The 27,406-nt window shown below is 44.3% G+C and overlaps 1 protein-coding gene across 1 annotated transcript in view; it reads left to right on the top strand.

Moving 5' to 3' along the window:
• The window catches only part of LOC141082721 (DNA damage-regulated autophagy modulator protein 1-like), a 43,570-nt gene extending 25,817 nt beyond the window's left edge, over window positions 1–17,753 (top strand). Inside the window, exon 7 of the mRNA XM_073566653.1 lies at window positions 17,195–17,753. Within this exon, the coding sequence (XP_073422754.1) occupies window positions 17,195–17,296 (102 nt within the window). The 3' untranslated portion in view covers window positions 17,297–17,753. The remainder of the gene's footprint in view (window positions 1–17,194) is intronic.
• The last annotated feature ends 9,653 nt before the right edge of the window (window positions 17,754–27,406 follow it).

Below are 27,406 nucleotides of genomic sequence, written 5' to 3'. Positions count from 1 at the left end.
ACAGAGAAAAGATATAGAGATAAATAGATAGAGAAAGATAGATAGATATATAGATATAGCGATAGAAAGATAGATATAGAGATAGAGCGATAGATAGATATACAGAGAGATAGATATAGAGATAGATAGAGATATATAGATAGATAGCGATAGAGAGAGATATAGAGATAGATATAGAGAGAAATAGATATAGAGATAGATATAGAGATAGATAGAGATAGATATATAGATATAGATATAAAGATAGATATAGAGATAGAGATAGATATAGAGATAGAGATAGAGCGATAGATAGCGAGAGATATAGATATAGAGATAGATAGATAAATACAGAGAAAAGATATAGAGATAGATAACGGATAGATAAATAGATAGATAGGTATAGAGATAGATAGATATAGATATTAGATAGAGATATATAGATAAAGATAGATAGATATAGATGGTAGCTAGATAGATAATAAATAGAGATAATAGATATAGAGATAGAGTAAGATAGATAGATATAGATATTAGATAGAGATATATAAAGATAGATATAGATGGTAGCTAGATAGATAATAAATATAGAGATAATAGATACATAGAGTAAGATAGATATAGAGATAGATAGATAGACATAATAGATAGATATAGAGATATATATAGAAAGATATAGAGATAGATAGATACATATAGAGATAGATAGATAGACATAATAGATAGATATAGAGATATATATAGAAAGATATAGAGATAGATAGATATAGAGATAGATGTAGAGATAGAAAGATAGATATAAAGATAGAGATAGATATAGAAATAGATATAGATAATAGATAGAGATAGATATAGAGATAGATAGATATAGATAATAGATAGAGATAGAAAGATAGATAGATATAAGAGAGATAGAGAGAGAGATATATAGAGATATAGAGATAGATAGGTAGAGACAGATAGAGAGAGCGAGAGAGATATAAAAAAAAAACAAAAAACAAAAACACAATACTCACCTCTCCTCCTCGCTCCCACGCTGATCCCGGCAGCCGGCTTCAGTGTCAGGAGCTGCCCCCTCTGCCAGACACACAGCGGGTGCGCGATGTAGTGACGTCATCGCGCACTGGCTGTGAGTCAGGAGCAGAGGGGACTGAGGGCGGCGCCGGCCCTGATGCAGAGCAGCTTACTGGGCTGGGGGCGGGGCCTCTGGGGGTGGAGTCCTGAAATGATATTCACTGCTTCGCAGTGAATATTCATTTCTCTTTAGCAGCGGGGACAGGGGCTCCTGCCTCCTGACACCCGCTGCTGCTCCGCTGGCAGGGGCCCCCATAGCAGCTGCATGGTGTGCGACACACCACTGGCTGGGGGCCCCTGGAGCAGCAGGGGCCCTAGGCAACTGCTGGCCCTGTATGCCAGCAGGTGCCAGGGCCCACCAGATGCCAGGGCCCACCGGAGAATCCTCCGGTTCTCCGGTGGGCCAGTCCGACGCTGGTTGTGGCAGATCCTCCTTGGCACCTATGTATTTAAACCGCACCACATTAATGCGTTTGAATGTCTGGCCGGTATACCTGGCGCTGGAAGTGAAGGATGGGGCGCTGCGGCTCCAGGCATTGCTGGGGGGCACCTGCCGGGTCACACTGGGCTGACTGACAGGGAGAGGGCCTGCAGCAGGGGGGGGCTGTCACACCTTGTGGACTGGATGGCAAAGGGGGATAATCACACATATCATGCACATTGTCATGAGCAGCATCATTATTATCAGACAGTGCGATGTCCAATACAGAATGTGAAACCCCTCCAACCCCCGACCCCATGTACAGAGCATCACCAGCCACAGTCTGTGCTTCAGCCTCAGCCTCATCAGCACAAACAGTCTCACATATACTGTCCTGCTCCTGTGTGGGGCACTCTGGGACCTGTGGTGCCTCTGCTGGAGTCTGCAGTGTGTGCTCTTGTTCACACTCGGCTGCCTCATCAGCACAAACAGTCTCACATATACTGTCCTGCTCCTGTGTGGGGCATTCTGGGACCTGTGGTGCCTCTGCTGGAGTCTGCAGTGTGTGCTCCTGTTCACACTCGGCTGCCTCATCAGCACAGTCTCACATACACTGTCCTGCTCCTGTGTGGGGCATTCTGGGACCTGTGGTGCCTCTGCTGGAGTCTGCAGTGTGTGCTCTTGTTCACACTCGGCTGCCTCATCAGCACAAACAGTCTCACATATACTGTCCTGCTCCTGTGTGGGGCACTCTGGGACCTGTGGTGCCTCTGCTGGAGTCTGCAGTGTGTGCTCTTGTTCACACTCGGCTGCCTCATTAGCACAAACAGTCTCACATATACTGTCCTGCTCCTGTGTGGGGCATTCTGGGACCTGTGGTGCCTCTGCTGGAGTCTGCAGTGTGTGCTCTTGTTCACACTCGGCTGCCTCAGCAGCACAAACAGTCTCACATATACTGTCCTGCTCCTGTGTGGGGCACTCTGGGACCTGTGGTGCCTCTGCTGGAGTCTGCAGTGTGTGCTCCTGTTCACACTCGGCTGCCTCATCAGCACAGTCTCACATACACTGTCCTGCTCCTGTGTGGGGCATTCTGGGACCTGTGGTGCCTCTGCTGGAGTCTGCAGTGTGTGCTCCTGTTCACACTCGGCTGCCTCATCAGCACAGTCTCACATACACTGTCCTGCTCCTGTGTGGGGCATTCTGGGACCTGTGGTGCCTCTGCTGGAGTCTGCAGTGTGTGCTCTTGTTCACACTCGGCTGCCTCATCAGCACAAACAGTCTCACATACACTGTCCTGCTCCTGTGTGGGGCATTCTGGGACCTGTGGTGCCTCTGCTGGAGTCTGCGGTGTGTGCTCTTGTTCACACTCGGCTGCCTCAGCAGCACAAACAGTCTCACATATACTGTCCTGCTCCTGTGTGGGGCACTCTGGGACCTGTGGTGCCTCTGCTGGAGTCTGCAGTGTGTGCTCTTGTTCACACTCGGCTGCCTCATCAGCACAAACAGTCTCACATATACTGTCCTGCTCCTGTGTGGGGCATTCTGGGACCTGTGGTGCCTCTGCTGGAGTCTGCAGTGTGTGCTCTTGTTCACACTCGGCTGCCTCATCAGCACAAACAGTCTCACATATACTGTCCTGCTCCTGTGTGGGGCACTCTGGGACCTGTGGTGCCTCTGCTGGAGTCTGCAGTGTGTGCTCTTGTTCACACTCGGCTGCCTCATCAGCACAAACAGTCTCACATATACTGTCCTGCTCCTGTGTGGGGCATTCTGGGACCTGTGGTGCCTCTGCTGCAGTCTGAAGTGTATGCTCCTGTTCACACTGAGCTGCCTGCTGCTGCAGTTGTTTTCCCTCCTGGAAGCAGAAGCGGGCAGCCTGTAACACTGGCCGTATCCGCTGCTGGGGGTCCCGTCCTGAACATCAGGGGTCCTGGCCTCTACAGCACAGTCCTGCTTATAGGAGGCGAACCGCTCGCGGTTCCTGTAGGTCTCTGCCAGGGGCCCCATGCTCTCCAGCACAGATTCAGTGTCCTGCACAACACTCGCCAGCTGTACACCCAGTGTGTTCAGTCTCAGGTCATATGCGTCATTACTGGCAGGATTAGTGATCTTTAGACTATAGATAAAGTCTACCTCCATTTGCAGCGCTTTTTTTTGCTGCTGTAACTCACCCAGTTTTCGGACAAGTCCCGGTATCTCATCTGCTAGCTGCAGCTCGGGTGTACGCACCGGCTCCACAGGTTTAGTCTTGACCACGGGTACAGGGGTTTTGAAGACAGTCTGGTGCGGGTCCACCACGGATGGTTTTGTGGCCCCTTGGCTGGATGCAGGCTCCACAGCAGGTTTATCGCTGCCACCTGATTGCGACCGTGTGCGTCCTGACCGCGCCATACTGCCATGTTGCTATAGGTTTTCCTGCATTGTCTGTCTTTCCAAAGACGTCCGTCTCTGCCTGGGAGCAGGAGAGGTGATCTGCACAGCTGGGGCTGATCTCACCTGTGCACCTGGCAGGAGCTGCTTACTGACTGGGGAGCTATAAGACTTCACATTCTGCTGGTTTCCATCACTCACAGAGACTTTTCCTTCTTGCTTCTTTGCTGGAACTGGAGAAGGTTTTTCTCCCAAAACTTTACTCACAGCTTTTTTCTCCTTCACCGAACTGCTGCAGCTTTCACTCGCTGCATTCACTGGACTCACAGTGGCTTTGGGATTAACATTCCCATTAGTAGAAGCCTGGGAGGCTAGTCCCAGTGTAGGCCGGGAAGCCTGGGCCTTGCCAGGGGAGCTTCCCCGCCCAGGGTGGCCCCTCCCTGGGCTTGCTCCAGACATCAGGAGAACCACTGACACACAACCTCACAGCTAGGAGGCAGTATTATAGTAGTTATATTCTTGTACATAGGGGCAGTATTATAGTAGTTATATTCTTGTACATAGGAGCAGTATTATAGTAGTTATATTCTTGTACATAGGAGCAGTATTATAGTAGTTGTATTCTTGTACATAGGAGCAGTATTATAGTAGTTGTATTCTAGTACATAGGGGGCAGTATTATAGTAGTTATGTTCTTGTACATAGGAGCAGTATTATAGTAGTTGTATTCTTGTACATAGGAGCAGTATTATAGTAGTTGTATTCTAGTACATAGGGGGCAGTATTATAGTAGTTATATTCTTGTACATAGGAGCAGTATTATAGTAGTAATATTCTTGTACATAGGGTCAGTATTATAGTAGTTATATTCTTGTACATAGGGGGCAGTAATTATAGTAGTTATATTCTTGTACATAGGAGCAGTATTATAGTAGTTATATTCTTGTACATAGGAGCAGTATTATAGCAGTTATATTCTTGTACATAGGAGCAGTATTATAGTAGTTATATTCCTATACATAGGGGGCAGTATTACAGTAGTTATATTCTTGTACATAGGAGCAGTATTATAGTAGCTATATTCTTGTACATAGGGAGCAGTATTATAGTAGTTATATTCTTGTGCATAATAGGCAGTATTATAGTAGTTATATTCCTGTACATAGGAGCAGTATTATAGTAGTTATATTCTTGTACATAGGGGCAGTATTATAGTATTTATATTCTTGTACATAGGGGGCAGTATTATAGTAGTTATATTCTTGTACATAGGAGCAGTATTATAGTAGTTATATTCTTGTAAATAGGGAGCAGTATTATAGTAGTTATATTCTTGTACATAGGGGGCAGTATTATAGTAGTTATATTCCTGTACATAGGAGCAGTATTATAGTCATTATATTCTTGGACATAGGAGCAGTATTATAGTAGTTATATTCTGGTACATAGGAGCAGCATTATATTAGTTACTAGCTGAAGAGCCTGGCGCTGCCCGGGCATAGTAACTAACTGTGGTTAGTTATAGCAAATTATAATTATCCTCCATCCCATAGTCCCGTGCCCATATACCCATCATACATATTCGCCATCCCATAGTCGAGTGCCCATATACCCATCACACATCCTCCATCTCATAGTCCCATGCCCATATACCCATCATACATATCCGCCATCCCATAGTCCCGTGCCCATATACCTGTCATATATATCCTCCATCCCATGGTCCAGTGCCCATAAACCCATCACACATCCTCCATCCCATAGTCCAGTGCCCATATACCCATCATACATATCCTCCATCCCATAGTCCCGTGCCCATATACCCGTCATACATATCCTCCATCCCATAGTCCAGTGCCCATATACCCATCTCACATCCTCCATCCCATAGTCCAGTGCCCATATACCCATCACACATCCTCCATCCCATAGTCCCATGCCCATATAACCGTCATACATATCCTCTATCCCATAGTCCAGTGCCCATATACCCATCACACATCCTACATCCCATAGTCAACCATTATGACATCATAATGAGCGGCGGGGCTTGCAACCTGTGATGACATCAGCGTCGCCATGGCAACCATTATGACATCATAATGAGGGGCGGGGCTTAACACACACACTTTTTCCCCATTATGTAGATAGGGGCAAAATTGTTTGGTGCATTGGAATGCGCGGGGTTAAAATTTCACCTAACAACATAGCCTAGGACACTCTCGGGGTCCAGACGTGTGACTGTGCCAATTTTTGTGGCTGTAGCTGCGACAGTGCGGATGCCAATCCCGGACATACACACAGTTGGGTCGCCCTCCCAGGACCGTGGGGTACTCGGTACCAGGCCGATATCGGTGGGATGTGTCACAGGCGGCGGTGACCCGGACCGTGGCCCTGGGCGCCCAAGTAATAGGAAGATGTTGAATGGTGGAATGTAGTTAGATGAATAGTTTGTGACGCCACCTGTGGTGTTCGGCAAGGGAGGAGTTAAGCTGACGCTGCAGACAGATCCTCCGGGATAGATGGTGTGGTGCAGCAATGATGTTATAGCCCTCCACAGGCAGGGCTGATGTCCCAGGGCAGTGTAGATGTGGAGACACTTAGATGGTGTAGTGTCCGGCGCAGGGGATGTAGCAGTGCCAGGCAGGCGGACGCAGGAAGGAATGGAGGACACCAGGGCATGTAGTTCCAAAGCTTTACTCACAGTCTGTAGTGCCCGCTTCTGTGCCGTGTCCTCCGGGTCAGGGACTCAGTCAACCTCCAGGCAAGATGGAATGCTCCCTTCCGCGCTCCGCCAACTTATGTGCCTTTTCTGAACGTCTCCTCTATAGCGCCTTTAAGTGTGAATATCTCCTAGTACTGTGTTTCACTGGAGTTCCTCCTGACAGATGTTCCCAAGAACTCTACTTGCACAGCAGACAGCTGTAGCCTGCTTCGGGGACTCTCTACTCCTGAATCCCGGCTCTCTATCCATGTTGCTGTTGTGCCCTCGAGTCTTAGATGGGAGTAGTGCATTTACAGCCCACTACTCCACTGGTGTCTGCTGCAGAACCATTAGTGTCTATACAACCTCAGGGATCGGGCCCCGGCCTTGCGCTTAGAACTTCTAGGCAGGGTTCTTCCTCTAACTCACGTCCTCTGTGTTCCCTTTTACTCCTACGTTCCGTACTTGCCTTTTCCCTTCTATGAAAGCTCAGGCTTCTGTTCAATGTCTTTCTACTTCTTTCCTTTCCCGTGCCAGCTGGCTCAGATCACTGAGGCAGCAGCAGCACTCCTTCCTCCATCCCTCCTCCAGGGATCCCCACTCCTCCCGAGTGGCTTCCTCTCTCCTACTCAACCTCTGAACTCAACTGAACCTCAGTCCTGGAACCGTCCCGCTCTTTTATATGTAATCCTAAACTCCACCCAGCTCCCAGCACGTCTAGTGTTCCAAGCAGGGAACCACCAAAGGTGCTCTGCTTCTCTCTAAGCAAGGAGCCGCAATGTGGTTTTGCTGAACTACTCTATTGTGTGGGGTGCGAGTGTTGGAGCGTGGTCAGGAGCCTCCAACTTACCTGGATGGTGGGACACCACACCTTAGGAGAAGGTGCAGTAACTCTGTGGTGACTGAGCCTCAGGGGCACCACACATACATACATACATACACACTTGAGCTTTATATAATAGATATACCTGTGTGTCATCTCCTCCTGTATATAGTATATACCTGCATGTCATCTCCTCCTGTATATAGTGTATACCTGTGTGTCATCTCCTCCTGTATATAGTATATACCTGTGTGTCATCTCCTCCTATATATAGTGTATACCTGTATGTCATCTCCTCCTGTATATAGTATATACCTGTATGTCATCTCCTCCTGTATATAGTATATACCTGTGTGTCATCTCCTCCTGTATATAATATATACCTGTATGTCATCTCCCCCTGTATATAATATAAACTTGTATGTCATCTCGTCCTGTATATAGTACTAGCTGAAGAGCCTGGCGCTGCCCGGGCATAGTAACTAACTGTGGTTAGCTATAGCAAATTATAATTATCCTCCATCCCATAGTCCTGTGCCCATATACCCATCATACATATCCACGATCCCATAGGCCCGTGCCCATATACCCATCATACATATCCTCCATCCCCTAGTCGAGTGCCCATATACCCATCATACATATCCACGATCCCATAGGCCCGTGCCCATATACCCATCATACATATCCTCCATCCCATAGTCGAGTGCCCATATACCCATCACACATCCTCCATCCCATAGTCCCATGCCCATATACCCATCACACATCCTCCATCCCATAGTCCCATGCCCATATACCGATCATACATATTTGCATTCACATAGTCGAGTGCCCATATACCCATCACACATCCATCATCTCATAGTCCCATGCCCATATACCCATCATACATATCCGTCATCCCATAGTCCCGTGCTCATATACCCGTCATACATATCCACGATCCCATAGGCCCATGCCCATATACCCATCATACATATTCACCATCCCATAGTCGAGTGCCCATATACCCATCACACATCCATCATCTCATAGTCCCATGCCCATATACCCATCATACATATCCTCCATCCCATAGTCGAGTGCCCATATACCCATCACACATCCTCCATCCCATAGTCCCATGCCCATATACCCATCATACATATTCTCCATCCCATAGTCCCATGCCCATATACCCATCATACATATTCGCCATCCTATAGTCGAGTGCCCATATACCTATCACACATCCTTCATCTCATAGTCCAATGCCCATATACCCATCATACATATCCTCTATCCCATAGTCCTGTGCCCATATACCCATCATACATATCCATCATCCCATAGTCCCGTGCCCATATACCCGTCATACATATCCTCCATCCCATAGTCCAGTGCCCATATACCCATCACACATCCTCCATCCCATAGTCCAGTGCCCATATACCCAACATACATATCCTCCATCCCATAGTCCTGTGCCCATATACCCGTCATACATATCCTCCATCCCATAGTCCCGTGCCCATATGCCCATCACACATCCTCCATCCCATAGTCCAGTGCCCATATACCCATCACACATCCTCCATCCCATAGTCCCATGCCCATATACCCATCACACATCCTCCATCCCATAGGCAACCATTATGACATCATAATGAGGGGCGGGGCTTGATACACACACTTTTTCTCCATTATGTAGATAGGGGCAAAATTTTTTGGTGAATTGGAACACACGAGGTTAAAATTTTGCCTCACAACATAGCCTAGGACACTCTCGGGGTCCAGACGTGTGACTGTGCCAAATTTTGTGGCTGTAGCTGCGACGGTGCGGATGCCAATCCCGGACATACACACATACATACATACATACACACACTGGAGCTTTATATATTAGATACCTGTGTGTCATCTCCTCCTGTATATAGTATATAGCTGTATGTAATCTCCTCCTGTGTATAGTGTATATCTGTATGTCATCTCCCCTGTATATAGTATATACCTGTGTATCATCTCCTGTATATAGTATATACCTGTGTGTCATCTCCTCCTGTATATAGTATATACCTGTGTGTCATCTCCTCCTGTGTATAGTATATACCTGTGTGTCATCTCCTCCTGTATATAGTATATACCTGTATGTCATCTCCACCTGTATATAGTGTATACCTATATGTCATCTCCTCCTGTATATAGTATGTACCTGTGTGTCATCTCCTCCTGTATATAGTATATACCTGTGTGTCATCTCCTCCTGTATATAGTATATACCTGTATGTCATCTCCTCCTGTATATAGTGTATATCTGTGTCTCATCTCCTCCTGTATATAGTGTATATCTGTGTGTCATCTCCTCCTGTATATAGTATATACTTGTATGTCATCTCCCCTGTATATAGTGTATTATAGTAGTTATATTCTTGTACATAGGAGAGGTATTATAGCAGTTATATTCTTGTATATAGGAGCAGTATTATTGTAGTTTTATTCTTGTATATAGGAGCAGTATTATAGTAGTTATATTCTTGTACATAGGAGCAGTATTATAGTAGTTATATTCTTGTACATAGGGGCAGTATTATAGTAGTTATATCCTTGTACATAGGAGCAGCATTATAGTAGTTATATTCTTGTACATAGAGGGCAGTATTATAGTAGTTATATTCTTGCACATAGGAGCAGTATTATAGTAGTTATATTCTTGTACATAGGGAGCAGTATTATAGTAGTTATATTCTTGTACATAGGGGGCAGTATTATAGTAGTTATATTCTTGTACATAGGGGCAGTATTATAGTAGCTATATTCTTGTACATAGGAGCAGTATTATAGTAGTTATATTCTTGTACATAGAGGGCAGTATTATAGTAGTTATATTCTTGCACATAGGAGCAGTATTATAGTAGTTATATTCTTGTACATAGGGGCAGTATTATAGTAGCTATATTCTTGTACATAGGAGCAGTATTATAGTAGTTATATTCTTGTACATAGAGGGCAGTATTATAGTAGTTATATTCTTGCACATAGCAGCAGTATTATAGTAGTTATATTCTTGTACATAGGGAGCAGTATTATAGTAGTTATATTCTTGTACATAGGGGGCAGTATTATAGTAGTTATAGTATTGTACATCGGAGCAGTATTACAGTAGTCATATTCTTGTACATAGGAGGCAGTATTATAGTAGTTATATTCTTGTACATAGGAGGCAGTATTATAGTAGTTATATTCTTGTACATAGGAGCAGTATTATAGTAGTTATATTCTTGTACATAGGAGCAGTATTATAGTAGTTATATTCTTGCACATAGGAGCAGTATTATAGTAGTTATATTCTTGTACATAGGGAGCAGTATTATAGTAGTTATATTCTTGTACATAGGGGGCAGTATTATAGTAGTTATATTCTTGTACATAGGGGCAGTATTATAGTAGCTATATTCTTGTACATAGGAGCAGTATTATAGTAGTTATATTCTTGTACATAGAGGGCAGTATTATAGTAGTTATATTCTTGCACATAGGAGCAGTATTATAGTAGTTATATTCTTGTACATAGGGGCAGTATTATAGTAGCTATATTCTTGTACATAGGAGCAGTATTATAGTAGTTATATTCTTGTACATAGGAGCAGTATTATAGTAGTTATATTCTTGTACATAGGGGCAGTATTATAGTAGTTATATCCTTGTACATAGGAGCAGCATTATAGTAGTTATATTCTTGTACATAGAGGGCAGTATTATAGTAGTTATATTCTTGCACATAGGAGCAGTATTATAGTAGTTATATTCTTGTACATAGGGAGCAGTATTATAGTAGTTATATTCTTGTACATAGGGGGCAGTATTATAGTAGTTATAGTATTGTACATCGGAGCAGTATTACAGTAGTCATATTCTTGTACATAGGAGGCAGTATTATAGTAGTTATATTCTTGTACATAGGAGGCAGTATTATAGTAGTTATATTCTTGTACATAGGAGGCAGTATTATAGTAGTTATATTCTTGTACATAGGAGCAGTATTATAGTAGTTATATTCTTGTACATAGGGGCAGTATTATAGTAGCTATATTGTTGTACATAGGAGCAGTATTATAGTAGTTATATTCTTGTACATAGAGGGCAGTATTATAGTAGATATATTCTTGCACATAGGAGCAGTATTATAGTAGTTATATTCTTGTACATAGGGAGCAGTATTATAGTAGTTATATTCTTGTACATAGGGGGCAGTATTATAGTAGTTATATTCTTGTACATAGGGGCAGTATTATAGTAGCTATATTGTTGTACATAGGAGCAGTATTATAGTAGTTATATTCTTGTACATAGAGGGCAGTATTATAGTAGTTATATTCTTGCACATAGGAGCAGTATTATAGTAGTTATATTCTTGTACATAGGGGCAGTATTATAGTAGCTATATTCTTGTACATAGGAGCAGTATTATAGTAGTTATATTCTTGTACATAGAGGGCAGTATTATAGTAGTTATATTCTTGCACATAGCAGCAGTATTATAGTAGTTATATTCTTGTACATAGGGAGCAGTATTATAGTAGTTATATTCTTGTACATAGGGGGCAGTATTATAGTAGTTATAGTATTGTACATCGGAGCAGTATTACAGTAGTCATATTCTTGTACATAGGAGGCAGTATTATAGTAGTTATATTCTTGTACATAGGAGGCAGTATTATAGTAGTTATATTCTTGTACATAGGAGCAGTATTATAGTAGTTATATTCTTGTACATGGGGCAGTATTATAGTAGCTATATTCTTGTACATAGGAGCAGTATTATAGTAGTTATATTCTTGTACATAGAGGGCAGTATTATAGTAGTTATATTCTTGCACATAGGAGCAGTATTATAGTAGTTATATTCTTGTACATAGGGAGCAGTATTATAGTAGTTATATTCTTGTACATAGGGGGCAGTATTATAGTAGTTATAGTATTGTACATCGGAGCAGTATTACAGTAGTCATATTCTTGTACATAGGAGGCAGTATTATAGTAGTTATATTCTTGTACATAGGAGGCAGTATTATAGTAGTTATATTCTTGTACATAGGAGCAGTATTATAGTAGTTATATTCTTGTACACAGGGACAGTATTATAGTAGCTATATTCTTGTACATAGGGACAGTATTATAGTAGCTATATTCTTGTACATTGGTCTTGTTCAATAACCAGGGGAAGAGTCTTGAGGAGATCATTTGCATATTCCCAGTGCCTTCTGGGATAAGTGAAGAGTCTCCGCGAGCTCAACGATCACTGGGTTTTGGCCGCTGCAGCTGAAAAGAGGAAATCGGAAAACCGCGCGCCTATTGGCGCGCAAATTTTGGCTCATCTTTCATCGTTTTTAAGAAATCTCAATATGGAAGAGGCCAGGAGCCATTTGGTGAGCTGAATTTCATGCTACATGTTCACAGACTTACCAGTGGAAAAGCCAAACTTCACATGCCACAAAAGCAAGCTTGTGTCCCTGTTGGAGGAAAAGTTGCAAAATCTCGAAGAGAGGTTGGCTACGTTGAAGATCATTAAGGAAGGTAAAGAGTTCTTAGACAGAGCAGAATTATCTCTTCATGTTACAGAAAGAGAAGAAATTCGAAGTGCACCTGAAGAAACAGAGGAATGGAGACATGTGACCCAGAGAAGCAGGAGGATCAGGAGGCAGTCAGCACCCATACTGCTCAGGAACCAGTACCAGGCTCTCACGCAGGAAAACGATGAAGAAATACATCAGGATAAGACTTTGCCAACAAACAGCAACCTTGTACGCCTTCAGAGTCCTCCTGGATGGAGAAAGAAAAATGTTGTGAAGAAGAAACGGAGAGTGGTGGTCATGGGGGATTCCCTGTTGAGAGGAACAGAGGCCGCTATCTGCAGACCGGATATAACTTCAAGAGAAATGTGCTGTCTTCCAGGTGCAAAAATTAAAGATGTGTCTGACAGGATATCAGGACTCTTCAGACCTACAGATGACTACCCATTCCTGCTACTACATGTGGGGACAAATGACACCGCAAGAAATGACCTGGAAACCATCTGCAGAGACTTTGAAGACTTTGGCAAGAAAGTGAAAGAACTGGGAGCGCAGGTGGTCTTCTCTTCCATCCTCCCAGTGGATGGCCATGGAACAAGGAGGTGGAATAAGATTCTGCAGGTGAACAACTGGCTACGTCGATGGTGCCGTCAGCAACGATTTGGATTTATGGATCACGGAGTGAATTACCTTTACGATGGACTACTTGCTAGAGATGGGGTGCACCTTACGAAGACTGGAAAACATGTATTTGGAAGTCGCCTTGCTACACTTGTAAGGAGAGCTTTAAACTAGAACAACATGGGAAGGGAAGCAAAAAACCAGAAAAAGCCATACACCTGACAAATGCTATTGAGAACTCTGCTATTAGAAGTGGAAGGGAAGAACAAAGACAAAAGAATCTAATTAATAAAAATATTGGAGAAAGAGAAACCAATCACAAACTAAAATGTTTCTATACTAATGCACAAAGCATGGGCAACAAACAAGGAGAATTGGAACTACTAACGCAGGAAAAGAAATATGATGTCATTGGAATCACTGAAACTTGGTGGGACAATACACATGATTGGAATACAAGACTAGAAGGATACAACTTATTTGCAAGAAACAGACTTGATAAACGAGGAGGGGGTGTCGCATTGTATGTTAGAAACGCGTATATCTGCACAGAGATTGAAGCTTCAGAGACTGGGAGTTCTGTGGAAACTGTTTGGGTAAGAATACAAGGACAGAACAATGGAAAGGACAGCATTGTAGGCATTTACTACAGGCCGCCTGTGCAAGCTGAAGATATGGATGAACTCTTTCTGCATCAAATGGCCAAGTTCTCCAAAAAATATGACATAGTTGTCATGGGAGATTTCAACTATCCAGACATTTGTTGGGAATCTCTCTCAGGCAAACCTAACAGGTCAATGAAATTCTTATCCTCTCTTGCTGACAACTTTATCTTCCAAAAGGTAGGGGAGAAAACAAGGGGAACTGCTACCTTGGATCTAATCCTTATAAACAGGGAGGAAATGGTTGAGGAGGTAAAAGTGGCTGGGACCCTAGGAGGTAGCGACCATGCTATTTTAGAATTTTGGATAACTAGAGGAGGAAGACCTGTGAAGACTCAGACGTCAAGGTTAGATTTCAGAAAGGCAGATTTTAAGGGATTCAGAAAGAGAATTGCAGGGATCCAATCGCTGGTTATCCTTAAAGACAAAAATGTCCAGGAAGGATGGGAAATCTTGAAAAATGAAATTCTCAAAGCACAATTGTTAACAATTCCAAAAAGAGAGAAGAATAGGAAGCATTTAAGGAAACCAGGATGGATGAACACAGAACTTACGCACATGCTAAAAAGGAAGAAAGAAATGTTTATAAAATGGAAAGAGGGAGGCATATCTAAAGAAGAATATAATGCTGTCTGCAGAACCTCCAGGGCACAAATCAGATTAGTAAAGCTGACAATGAATTGAGGCCTGCAAGAGATGTCAAAAGCAATAATAAAGGATTTTGGGGATATGTCAAAAGTAAAAGAAAAGTCAAAGATGCTATAGGATTTTTACAGGATGAAAATGATGAAATGGTAAGTCAGGATGTTGAGAAGGCCAAACTTTTAAATTCCTATTTTGCATCTGTTTTCTCTCAGAAAGGAAATGTAACATCAGCTGTTCTTCACTGTCCTATTAAGGGAATAGAAGAATCCAGGATATCTATAAACAGAAAGATAGTGAGGAAACACTTAGCTAACCTAAATGAATTCAAGTCTCCAGGTCCAGATGAATTACACCCCAGAGTACTGAAGGAGATAGCAGAAGAAATTTTTGAACCCCTCTCCATAATCTTTGACTATTCTTGGAGAACAGGAGAAGTCCCAGAAGACTGGAGAAGAGCAAATGTTGTTCCTATCTTCAAAAAGGGGAAGAAGGTGGACCCAGGCAACTATAGGCTGGTGAGTCTGACTTCTATACCAGGAAAGATCTTTGAACAAATTATTAAACAACATGTATGTCAGTACCTGGATAAGAATGAAGTGATTAAACAGAGTCAGCATGGGTTTGTAACTAATAAGTCATGTCAGAATAACTTAATTTCCTTCTATGATGGAATCACTGATTGGGTGTATCAAGGAAATACTGTAGCTATAGTATATCTTGACTTCAGCAAAGCATTTGCCAAAGTATCTCATACAATCCTTATTGAAAAAATGACTAAGTATGGAATGGACAAGGCAACTGTTAGGTGGATTCATAACTGGCTTAGTGAACGGACCCAAAGAGTGGTCGTAAATGGCTGCACATCCAGTTGGAAGAATGTCTCAAGTGGGGTACCACAGGGCTCTGTCCTGGGCCCTGTATTGTTCAACATCTTTATCAACGATTTAGATGAAGGAATTGAGGATAAACTGATTAAATTTGCTGATGACACAAAGCTAGGAGGGATAGCTAATACTAGAGAAGAGAGAGAGAGGATTCAAAAAGATATACAGAATGGGAGGAATAGGGCTAAGCAACAGCACATGTGAAAAAGACTTGGGTATACTAATAGATCACAGACTGAATATGAGTCAACAGTGTGATGCATCAGCAAAAAAGGCAAATGCAACTCTAGGATGTATTAACAGAAGCATACAGTCTAGATCACGTGAAGTCATTATTTCCCTATACTCCTCTTTGGTCAGACCTCATCTGGAATATTGTGTCCAGTTTTGGGCACCACATTTTTAAAAAGACATCAACAAACTGGAGAAAGTTCAGAAAAGAGCGACCAGAATGGTGACCGGTCTGCAAACCCTGTCTTATGAGGAAAGGTTGCAGGATTTGGGAATGTTTAGTTTGCAAAAGAGAAGACTGAGAGGAGACTTAATAGCTGTCTATAAATATCTCAAGGGCTGTCACATTGTAGAAGGATCAACTTTATTCTCATTTGCACAAGGAAAGACTAGAAGCAATGGGATGAAACTGAATGGGAGGAGACACAGATTAGATATTAAAAAAACTTTTTGACAGTTAGAGTGATCAATGAGTGGAACAGGCTGCCACGAGAAGTGGTGAGTTCTCCTTCAATGGAAGTCTTTAAACAGAGGCTGGACAGACATCTGACTGGGATGATTTAGCGAATCCTGCTTTGAGCAGGGGGTTTGACCAGATGGCCCAGGAGGTCCCTTCCAACTCTACGATTCTATGATTCTATGATTCATAGGGATAGTATTATAGTAGCTATATTCTTATACACAGGGGCAGTATTATAGTAGTTATATTCTTGTACATAGGGGCAGTATTATAGTAGTTATAATCTTGTACATAGGGGGCAGTATTATAGTAGATATATTCTTCTACATAGGGGCAGTATTATAGTAGTTATATTCTTCTACATAGGGGCAGTATTATAGTAGTTATATTCTTGTACATAGGGGGCAGTATTATAGTAGCTATATTCTTGTACATAGGGGCAGTATTATAGTAGTTATATTCTTGTACATAGGAGCAGTATTATAGTAGTTATATTCTTGTACATAGGGGCAGTATTATAGTAGTTATATTCTTGTACATAGGAGCAGTATTATAGTAGTTATATTCTTGTACATAGGGGTTGTATTATAGTAGTTATATTCTTGTACATAGGAGCAGTATTATAGTAGTTATATTCTTGTACATAGAGGGCAGTATTATAGTAGTTATAGTATTGTACATATGGGCAGTATTACAGTAGATATATGCTTGTGTACAGGGGGCAGTGGTATAGCAGTTGTATAATATGTATTTTCCCTCTTGATTCAGCATCTGTGTATAACATGGAAATGGAACAAATGTGAATTCATATCCTTGAGAAAGAAGATTTGCAGCGAAACAAATTTCTCAGCCTTGCAAGAAGAAGTATAAGTAAAACATAACAATACTCCATGATTGATGAGGAATGTAGTGCTTTGTGGTTTTGAGACTGTATCACACACGGTGACTTAGATACACTGACTAAAAAAAAAAAGACAAAAAAAATACGCAAATATTATGTCATAATATGCCATAGTGTGGATTGTTGGGTAGAGTATAAAAGCCATTTGGATCTTTGGGGGTCCTTTTATAAACTTTAATGGAAAATGTATAAATCCGAATGAGAGGTTGAGGGTTGTCCACTAATGCCCTCAGAACCAGTTCACACTTCACCTGTGGTCCTGAGGGAGCTTGGAAGGCCATCCCATGTGTGTAATATTATTAAACTAGATGCATAATATGTACATCCAGCAGGTGGCAGCATCACCCTGTTATCACCCTGCACTACGGATCAGAGGTAGAATAGGAAATAGAACCTTCTAGATAAGGGAACAAAAACCGCAAAGTCTGACAGGAAAATGACGGAAAGGCTACATGAAAATAAAAATATAACACAACACTGAATATTACTAAGTGCAGGAATCATGAACATTGAATTATTAATTTAATTAGAAATGTTAGTTGCCGACGTGAAGGTGAATAGTCCCATCTGGTATTGAGGGAGATTGACATCAAATTCCGCCAAAAAAAGAGCAGTAACATTGAGGGGGTTAAGTACACAGTTCCCATAAGGCTATGTGCACACGTAGATTTTGGTCCTACGGATTTTTCCACGCGGATTTGGAAAAATCCGCAGGTAAAATCTGAGGTCAAAAGACATGCGGTTTACCTGCGGATTAGCCTCCGGTTTAGCCCTGCGGTTTCACACCTCTACAATGGAGAAGGTGTGAAACCGCAGCGGAATCCGCACAAAGAATTGACATGCTGCGGATTGTAACCCGCAGCAAATCCGCAGCATGTGCACAGCGTTTTTCAGTTTACCATTGAAAATAATGGTGCTGTACAACGTACCTAAATCTGCTGTGGATCCGCAGAGCCTGAAACGCTGCGGATTCGCAGCACAATCCGCAACGTGTGCACATAGCCTAATAAGTCACTCCCTAGGAATTACAGCAATGGTAGAAAATCCTGTAAAATTACCTGAACAATAGACATTCTCAGGTGAGATGAAGTGGTGAAAATTCTTTTTTGGGTTGTTTTTATGGCTTTCAAAAAAGACCTGGCATTGTGATTCTCCTGGTTAGTACAATTAAGATGTTTCCAAACTTGCATATTTCTTTTATTATTATTATTATTAATTTTAGTGGGTACAAAAAAATTGGTTTGTGTTGCCATTTTCTGAGCCCAAAAATTTTACATTGAAGCTATTTGAGGGCTTGATTCCTGCACGTAGAGATTATGTTTTTATTCATCCCATCTTGGGTTACAGATGACATTTTGATCGCTTTTTATTGCATTTTTTTAGGTGACCCAAAAAATAACAACTTTGGCATTTCGATCTTATTTTCTACTAGCTGAAGAGCCCGGCGCTGCCCAAGCATAGTAATTAACTACGGTTAGTTATAACAAATTATAATGATTATATCTATATATATAAAGTTGAGTGTAGAGCCCCGTCCATTCCGCATAGCCACATTCACTATAATATCCCACATCATCCCATCAGCCAGAGCTACCGGACTACTACCACTAATATCCCACATCATCCCGTCAGCCAGAGCCACCAGACTACTACCCCTAATATCCCACATCATCCCATCAGCCAGAGCCACCAGACTACTACCCCTAATATCCCACATCATCCCGTCAGCCAGAGCCACCGGACTACTACCCATAATATCCCACATCATCCCGTCAGCCAGAGCTACCGGACTAATACCGATAATATCCCACATCATCCCGTCAGCCAGAGCCACCAGACTACTACCCCTAATATCCCACATCATCCCGTCAGCCAGAGCCACCGGACTACTACCCATAATATCCCACATCATCCCGTCAGCCAGAGCTACCGGACTACTACCCCTAATATCCCACATCATCCCGTCAGCCAGAGCCACCGGACTACTACCCCTAATATCCCACATCATCATATCAGCCAGAGCTACCGGATTACTACCCATAATATCCCACATCATCCCATCAGCCTGGAGTCAGAACCAGAGCGCTGAGTGGAACGGTCCTAACTTCCATACTGGGGATCCCTTTAAGAGAGGCCTGGCGTCAGAACCAGAGCGCTGAGTGGATTTGCCCTGACTTCCATACCAATGATCCCTTTAATAGAAGCCTGAGGTGAGAATCAGAGCGCTGAGGGATTTACCCTAACTTCCACACCGGAGATCCCTTTAAGAGAGGCCTGGGGTCAGTACAAAAGCGCAGAGTGGATTTTCCCTCACTTCCGTACCGAGGGTCCCATTAAGAGGGGACTTAGGTCAGAACCAGAGCGCTGAGTGGATTTGCCCTAACTTCCATACCGGGGATCCCTTTAAGAGAGCCTGGGGTCAGTACCAGAGCATTTGAAGGCATTTGCCCTGACTTCCATACCGGAGATCCCTTTAAGAAAGGCCTGGGGTCAGTACCAAAGCGCAGAGAGGATTTGCCCTAAATTCCGTACCAGTGATCCCTTTAAGAGACCCTGGGGTCAGTACCAAAGCGCTGGATGGATTTGCTCTGACTTCCATACCAATGATCCCTTTAAGAGGGAAGATGTGTCTACGGGATGGAGGATGTGTGATGGGGATATAGACACGGGAGGGGGGATTCATTTCTGTCATGTGATCTCTGCTCCTTTCAGGGGGGCAGACAATGGCAGGGAGCTTATGTTCCAGGGGATGCTAGATTTCTCCCACCATGTCAGTGTCTGCTGAGATGTTGTCAAGTGGGAAAACTGTTGGCCATAGCAACCAATCACAGCTCAGCTACTTTTAACCAGCTCTGATGAATTGAGAGATGCTTAGCGATTGTTTGCAAGGAAAACTGTTGCTCATAGCAACCAATCACAGCTCAGCTTCTTTTGAACAGCTCTGGTGAAATGAAAGATGCTTTGTGATTGGTTGGTGATACACACACACACACATTCATTTTTATATATAGAGATTAACTGCATGGGGGAAATAATTTTGTATATTTTATATTGATTTTAATCATCAAATTCGTCCAAAAGTAATAAATCTTCTAACACTTCTCTAATTAATGCATCATCATTTAGGTTACCAATAAATATGTCAGAAATTGGAAACAACAAGAAGCATATAATGATTTCATTAAAAGTTATAAACTTTATTAGAAAAAAATGAAAATTGATATATACAAAAAAGGTGCAGTAAAAAGAGGGACCAAAAAGTAAGGTTGTGCTAAATAGTACATGGACCGCACTAACGCACAGATAATACCAGTATATAAAATGCAAAATCTAAATTACACTCAGAGGGTAGATATACAATGGTTACTGCTATATAACATGCTTACCAGATGCTGTGACTCACTACCCATCAAAGAAAAAGAGTGTGCTTTTTAAATGACAGGAAAAATCCCAATATTAATCAAAAGGTCCTTAAACAAACATGCCCCCAGTATCATTAACCACAATTCGGTGTACACCAAAACACAATAAAAGGGCTATACCTGTCACTAAAAGCGCTGTCCCCGCACATACAATGGAGTCCCTCTGCCCCAATGTGCGTTTTGCTTCTTCAGGAGGCGTGTCGGAGCAGGGGGCAACCATGGTTAAATACCATGTGTGACCAATCATGAAAGAATCTGGCCAGCGTCACAAGAGTATTCGGCGCATGCGCATGCCATTTCCGCTCACATGTTGGAAGTAGTTCCGGGAATTCCGGTCACATGAGTAAACGCACGCTGGAACACCCACTTAGGTATTCCCCGTGTGCGTCACCATGTAAAGACCAGAGACCCATGAACTGGTGAGCTCATGGCCAGCGCATGCGCACATTCTGCGCACTGCCAGAAGCGACTACAAAACCAGAAGACCCAGGTAAGTTTATGAAATATCGCAGACCGAATGACCCACATTAGACCAAAGAATTAACAAACATGAAAACTTTTGAGTATAATTATACAAGTGGAATAAAGTGAATGCCGTGGAACAGATATAAATCTATCCCCAAAATGAAGATATAAAGTGAATGCCGTGTAATCCATGAAATGTACATCCTCCCTTATTATCGAAGGTAAAAGTGCATATAAAGTGGACATAGTGCATAATGTACTTATAAATATTGAATAATGCTGTGAACATATACTGATATGACATAGAAAAATATATGAGTGACAAAAAAGTGTCATAAAAAGTGACAATGAAAAAGTGCTACAAACATTTATTGAAAAATTTACTATAAAAATTATTAAAAATATTTATATCAAAAATAAAAAATAAGGTTCCATGTTTCTTCAGGTCCCAGGAGGAAGGCACATGTAGTGTCGAAACATGTCGTCCAAATGGGATTGACTATATGCAAAATTGTTATTGAAGAAACATGGAACCTTTTTAATGGAAAAATAAAAGTTATATTTTACCCTACCATTGGACTGATCGCTGGAGAAACAATACTATTTCCTTTACATGCAAGGATTTATCCCAATCCGTTATCCGTGCGAACTGCAACCACAGGCTGGACTTATTCCTGGTTTTCTTCAAAGTGGTGAGCTGGCTGTGTCAAAAAATTCTTTTTTTCCTATCAAAAATACATATAGTATATTCAAAACTATGGCACTATTACAATAATGAAAAAACTCCATTACTTAAGTTATGAAATACACCACATATTTCTGAACTAGAGTTGAACAAAATGGGTAGGCCAAATTCAGAATCCGCCGACTTTGGCTAAAGTCGGGTTTCGCCGATCGAAACCCAACCATAGTGTGAGGTCGGCCATGAGGTCGCCGACTTGAGCGCCAAAGTCGCAGTTGGGTCGCCTTCCCAGGGCTGTGGGATACTCGGCACCGGGCCGGTATCAGTGGGATGTGTCACCGCAGCAGTGACCCGGACCGTGGCCCTGGGCGCCCAAGTAATAGGAAAATGTGAATGGTGGAATGTAGTTAGATGAATAGTTTGTGACGCCACCTGTGGTGCTCGGCAAGGGAGGTGTTAAGCTGACGCTGCATGCAGATCCGCTGGAACTGATGGTATGGTGCAGCAAAGTTGTAAAAGCTCCCCACAGGTGAAGCTATAGTCCCAGGGCAGTGCAGATGTGGTTGGCATGGGGATGTAGCGGTGCCGGAAAGGTAGGAAGCAGACAAGACACAGCGGGGTGCAATTTCTGTACCTTTACTTGGTAAATACAGTCCAGGGTCCTGATTACAGATGGTACCGGAGCAGGCTAGCCTGGAAGCAACTCAGGGATTCTCTCTCAGCAGATGGGCTGTGCAGTCTCCTTCTTAGCTCTTATTTGAGGGATCTCCAGTACCAAGTTACACTGAAGTTCCTCCTGTCAGATGTTCCCAAGAACTCTACTTGTACGACAAACAGCTGTAGCCTGTTCCAGGGACTCCTCACTCCTGAGTCCCGGCTCACTATCAGTGTTGTTGTTGTGCCCTCAAGTTTTAGATGGGAGTATTGCATTTACAGCCTTCTACTCCTCTGGTGTCTGCTGTAGGACCATCAGTGTCCATACAGCCGTGGAGACCAGGCTCCAGTTCATGCGCTCTTACGGGAGATGAGCTCTTCCTCTCAGCTCTATCTCAGCACTCCTTCCACACGTCTGCACACTTCACCCTTCGCAGACTAACTAACCACTCCCTCCCCTTGGCCCTCAGAGAGCACTCCTCCCCTGAATTCCGGTTCATAGCTCCCCCTGCTGGCCTGGAGTGGAACTGTGTTGCATGCATAGATTGACTGCGAGAGAGACCCGTCATTGCCTCCAAGCCTGGCATTACCCTCCCTGGAGGAAGGCAAAGCCACTGTGGCGACCATACTCCAGGGGGGGCCACATTCCCCCCTAATGCAAGTCAGCACTCCTGGGCTGAACAAAACATGAAAAACATATAAGCATTTAAATAAGGTGAACAATTATAATTGTACAAGATTTGAAAATGAAAAAGTTACAAAAACAAAGTGCTTCAAAAATGGTCCTATGACGATGAGTCCAAGCATCAATGTCCATGGTCCATTCCTGGGCAAATGGTGAGCTATTTACAAGGAAAGTTTTTAACCACACGCAGTCCTGTGGTCCAATGTCCATAAACAAGGGAAAAAACTGGAAAATTGAAAGGAAAGTCTTACAGGTTACCTGTAGGTACAAAAGCTTAAACAGTTACATATATACATACATTTTAACAGTCAAATTACTTTATATGCGGAATCTAATGGGTGGTATACCTTGGGGGACACGAGTAGATCTGCGTAACACTGGTGTTGTGATGGCCCTTACTGATTGTCTGGTTCTAACTACTGGTGTAGTATGTGAACTGGGTGGTACATGTCCACGTGTTCTTAGAGTTACTATTGGCATGTCAGATTCACTACTGGCAGGGCGAGGGTTCTCTGTCTCCACTGCTGGTCTAGCATCTGCTGCCTGATTTTCCTGATCTTCAGGATTTTCTGGAATCACGTCTTCCTGTGCTACCAATTGGGGAAATGTCAACACTGGCACCACTATAGCATCATTTACTTTAGTCCAATTCGCAGGGAATTCTCCAAGTATTCTGCTGACCTTCTCTTCTTCCTCTATGGGTTGGATGTTATCTGGTTCTTCCACTCTTTCCTTTAACAGGTCAGGACATAGTTTCAGGTGATCTCTTGATATTGCTGCTGAGGTTTCTCCTCCATCTTTGCTAATAAGGCATACCTTGGTATTATCAAAGTTTGAGGGCAGAATGGTATAAGGTTCATTGTTATGAATGGGTCACCGAGGAGGAAAAAATAAACAACAAGCTAAGTCTCAGAAAACCAGAGAAGTTGGTAACTATGCAGATTGCAGATCCCTGAACTTAACCGCACAACTAGCAGCAGCCGTGGCGTTCCTATGATGTTCCTAGACGCCTCGTCACAACCGGAGAGCTACATAAGCCTAAAGCAGGAAAAGGGGAAAACTAACTGCCCCAGAGCAGCCCCCAACATGTATTGACGGTGAAACAAGATGAAAATACAAACAAAGGCAGGAAAATAGGCTGAGCAAACTGTTAGGCGTCGGATTCCTGGCACTGCACAGCGGGAATCCAGAGCCAGACATCCTGCGGTCTCCCATTCCTCTCCGACCGCTCGGACTCCTGCTCAGCAATCTCAGCTGGCCAGGCATCTCCCTCTGACTCATTCTGTGAGCCTGGATGTTGCTGCCACCTCTGGTGCAGCAATGGTGACGCAACCTGCTTTGCAGGGAACTGCTCCCGAGGCTAAGTCCTCATGCCGTGCTACTAGGCATGCCCACAACTTGTCCTCTCAGTGGAGAGCAGGGGTCACATGTGCAGGTCCTATGTCGGATCTGATTGGTCCTTCCTATAGTACTGGAAGGTCCCAGAAGCGCATGGCTATAAAAAGCCCGCATGGCGGCTCAGCCATGCGCTAGTGTAGCATATTATGCTGTGTGTGTATGGTGATGGATGCATGGACTGGTGGCTGACTCAGTTGAAACCCCTTCCCTCGGTTATTACGAATGGTGACAGATTGTTGGGTAGTCAGCTCCAGGTTGTGGCCAGCTACACGCCACTGTGCCTCCTGCACGACACACTAGCGTCCGACGGTGCTCGGTCGTTCCGGCGCCGTCGCTCAGCAGCGATAGTTATTGCCGCTCTGCGGTTGCAGCGTTCTTGGCGTCTGCGGTTGCAGCGTCATTCGCTGGGTATCCTGTGAAGTAAACAGGGCCAGCGTCCTCATACAACTCTGTTGTTTTAGCGACTCTGTGTGTGAACAGAGCCGTACTTAGCGTTCGGGTGACGTTAACCCGAGCGCAGTACCTCACCTTTCGGTGCATCCGCCATTACTCAGCAGCGGTCTTGTCACCTACCGCACGGTGGACCCCGGGCGGCGAACGCACCTCCTATTATTTATATCTGGTGCGTTCCGTGGACCCTAACATTACACTAGCGCCAGGGTCTGGCTAGTAATGGCGGATGAACAGCGACTGCTGCAGCACATCCGGCAGCTGCAGGGCAGGTTGGCGGCTCTCGAGCGTTCAGCCTCAGCTGCGGATGTTACTGCAGTCGCTGTTCAGGCAGCCACAGAGGCTGTTTCCCATGTGACCACTGCCATCATTGCCCCGACTTTGTCCCACCTCCCGCTGCCCGAAAAGTTCTCGGGTGATAGTGCAGCTTGTAGGGGTTTCGTAAGCCAGTGCTCTATACAGCTGGAGCTGCTGGCCGCCCGATTCCCCTCCGAGCGGGATAAAGTGGGATTTATTATTTCCCTTCTGTCGGGCAGGGTGGGCCACACCGCTGTGGGAGCGTGGTGATCATGTGGTGCAGGGTGCTTTGCGGTTCTTAGACACTCTGAAACAGGTCTTCCTGGGACCACGAGTCACCCATGACACCGCGCTCTGGCTGCTGGCACTGTCACAGGGCTCGTCCATGGTCAGTCACTTCGCCATCCAGTTCCGGACACTGGCCTCAGAATTAGAGTGGCCAGATAAGGTCCTCATTCCGGCGTTCTGGAGAGGTTTGGCTGGCCATGTGAGGGACGCTCTGGCCACCAGGGAGATTCCCGCTACACTGGAGGAGCTTATCTCTGTCTCCACCCGAATCGATCTTCGCTTCATCGAGCGAAGGTTGGAACGGGACCAGTGTAGGCAGAGGTTTAGGTTGGCACCTTGTTTTTCTAGACCTCTGGAATCCCCCGATCGGGCGTCCGAGCGTCAGGGGGCTTCCCGTGAGGGATCTAGACTCCGGTCCGCTCGAGCTCCTGTGAGCTGTCATATTTGTAGGCAGGCCAGTCACCTCGCCAACCGGTGCCCACAGCAGCAGGGAGAACGCTCACGCCTAGTGGCCGTAGGAGGCGGCGCACTAAAGCCAGCGACGTTTTCCTCCAAGCTGTCCTTTAAGGGGACTCTTGGGTTTAATTCTTCCACTCTGGCGGTGGAGGTTTGCGTGGATTCCGGGGCGGAGGGCAATTTTATGTCGTCAGCCTTCGCCCAACGGCACGCTATACCTCTGGTTATGATGTCTACACCAGTCACCGTCAGAGTGGTAAACGGCACCACTCTACCCTCGCAGATAACTCACCAGACCGTCCCCTTGGTACTCTCTGTGGCTCCGTCTCATCAGGAGACGATATCCCTCCTCGTCATGCCCGAGGGTATTGACCAGGTACTTCTAGGGGTTCCCTGGCTGCGGTATCACTCCCCCCATATAGAGTGGTCCTCAGGGAGGATTATTGGGTGAAGTAAGTCATGTGAGGGTAGATGTCTGAGGGAGTGCGTTCAGGTTGCCTCCACCGAGGTTCCCGCTGATGTCTCCTCGCTCCCCAAACACTATCGGCAGTATGCAGACGTGTTCTCCAAAAAGGCGGCGGAGACCCTTCCACCGCATCTCCCCTATGACTGTCCTATTGATCTCTTGCCTGGTGCTGAGCCTCCCCTGGGTCGAGTCTATCCCCTATCTCTCCCGGAGACTGAGGTCATGTCTCAGTACATCAGGGAGAATATGGCAAGAGGATTCATTAGGAAGTCAGTGTCACCAGCGGGGGCGGGATTCTTCTTCGTCCAGAAGAAGAGTGGGGAACTACGTCCTTGCATTGATTACAGGGGTCTTAACACCATCACCGTTAAGAATAAATATCCACTGCCCCGATATCAGAACTGTTTGATAGGCTACGAGGAGCGAGGGTATTTTCCAAACTTGATCTGCGGGGGGCTTACAACCTGATTCGCATCCGTGATGGGGATGAATGGAAGACGGCATTTAACACCAGGGACGGGCACTATGAATACCTGGTGATGCCCTTCGGGCTCTGTAATGCCCCGGCCGTCTTCCAGGACTTTGTGACCGATATCTTCCGGGATATGCTTACCACCTCGGTTGTAGTCTATCTGGATGATATCCTCATCTACTCTCGAGATATTGACTCCCACCGGAGAGAAGTTTGCAAAGTTTTCGATCGCCTGCGGGCGAACTCCCTCTATGCCAAGTTGGAGAAGTGTGTGTTTGAGGAGGAGTCCTTGCCTTTCCTGGGCTATATCATCTCGGCCCAGGGATTGGCCATGGATCCTGCCA

This window comes from Dendrobates tinctorius, unplaced genomic scaffold, assembly GCF_039654945.1.
Source record: "Dendrobates tinctorius isolate UK_male_01 unplaced genomic scaffold, ASM3965494v1 ptg000019l, whole genome shotgun sequence".
NCBI classification, from domain to species: domain Eukaryota; kingdom Metazoa; phylum Chordata; class Amphibia; order Anura; family Dendrobatidae; genus Dendrobates; species Dendrobates tinctorius.
The sequence above is the reverse complement of the archived record's forward strand: the minus strand, read 5'-3'. Positions and strand labels throughout refer to the sequence as shown.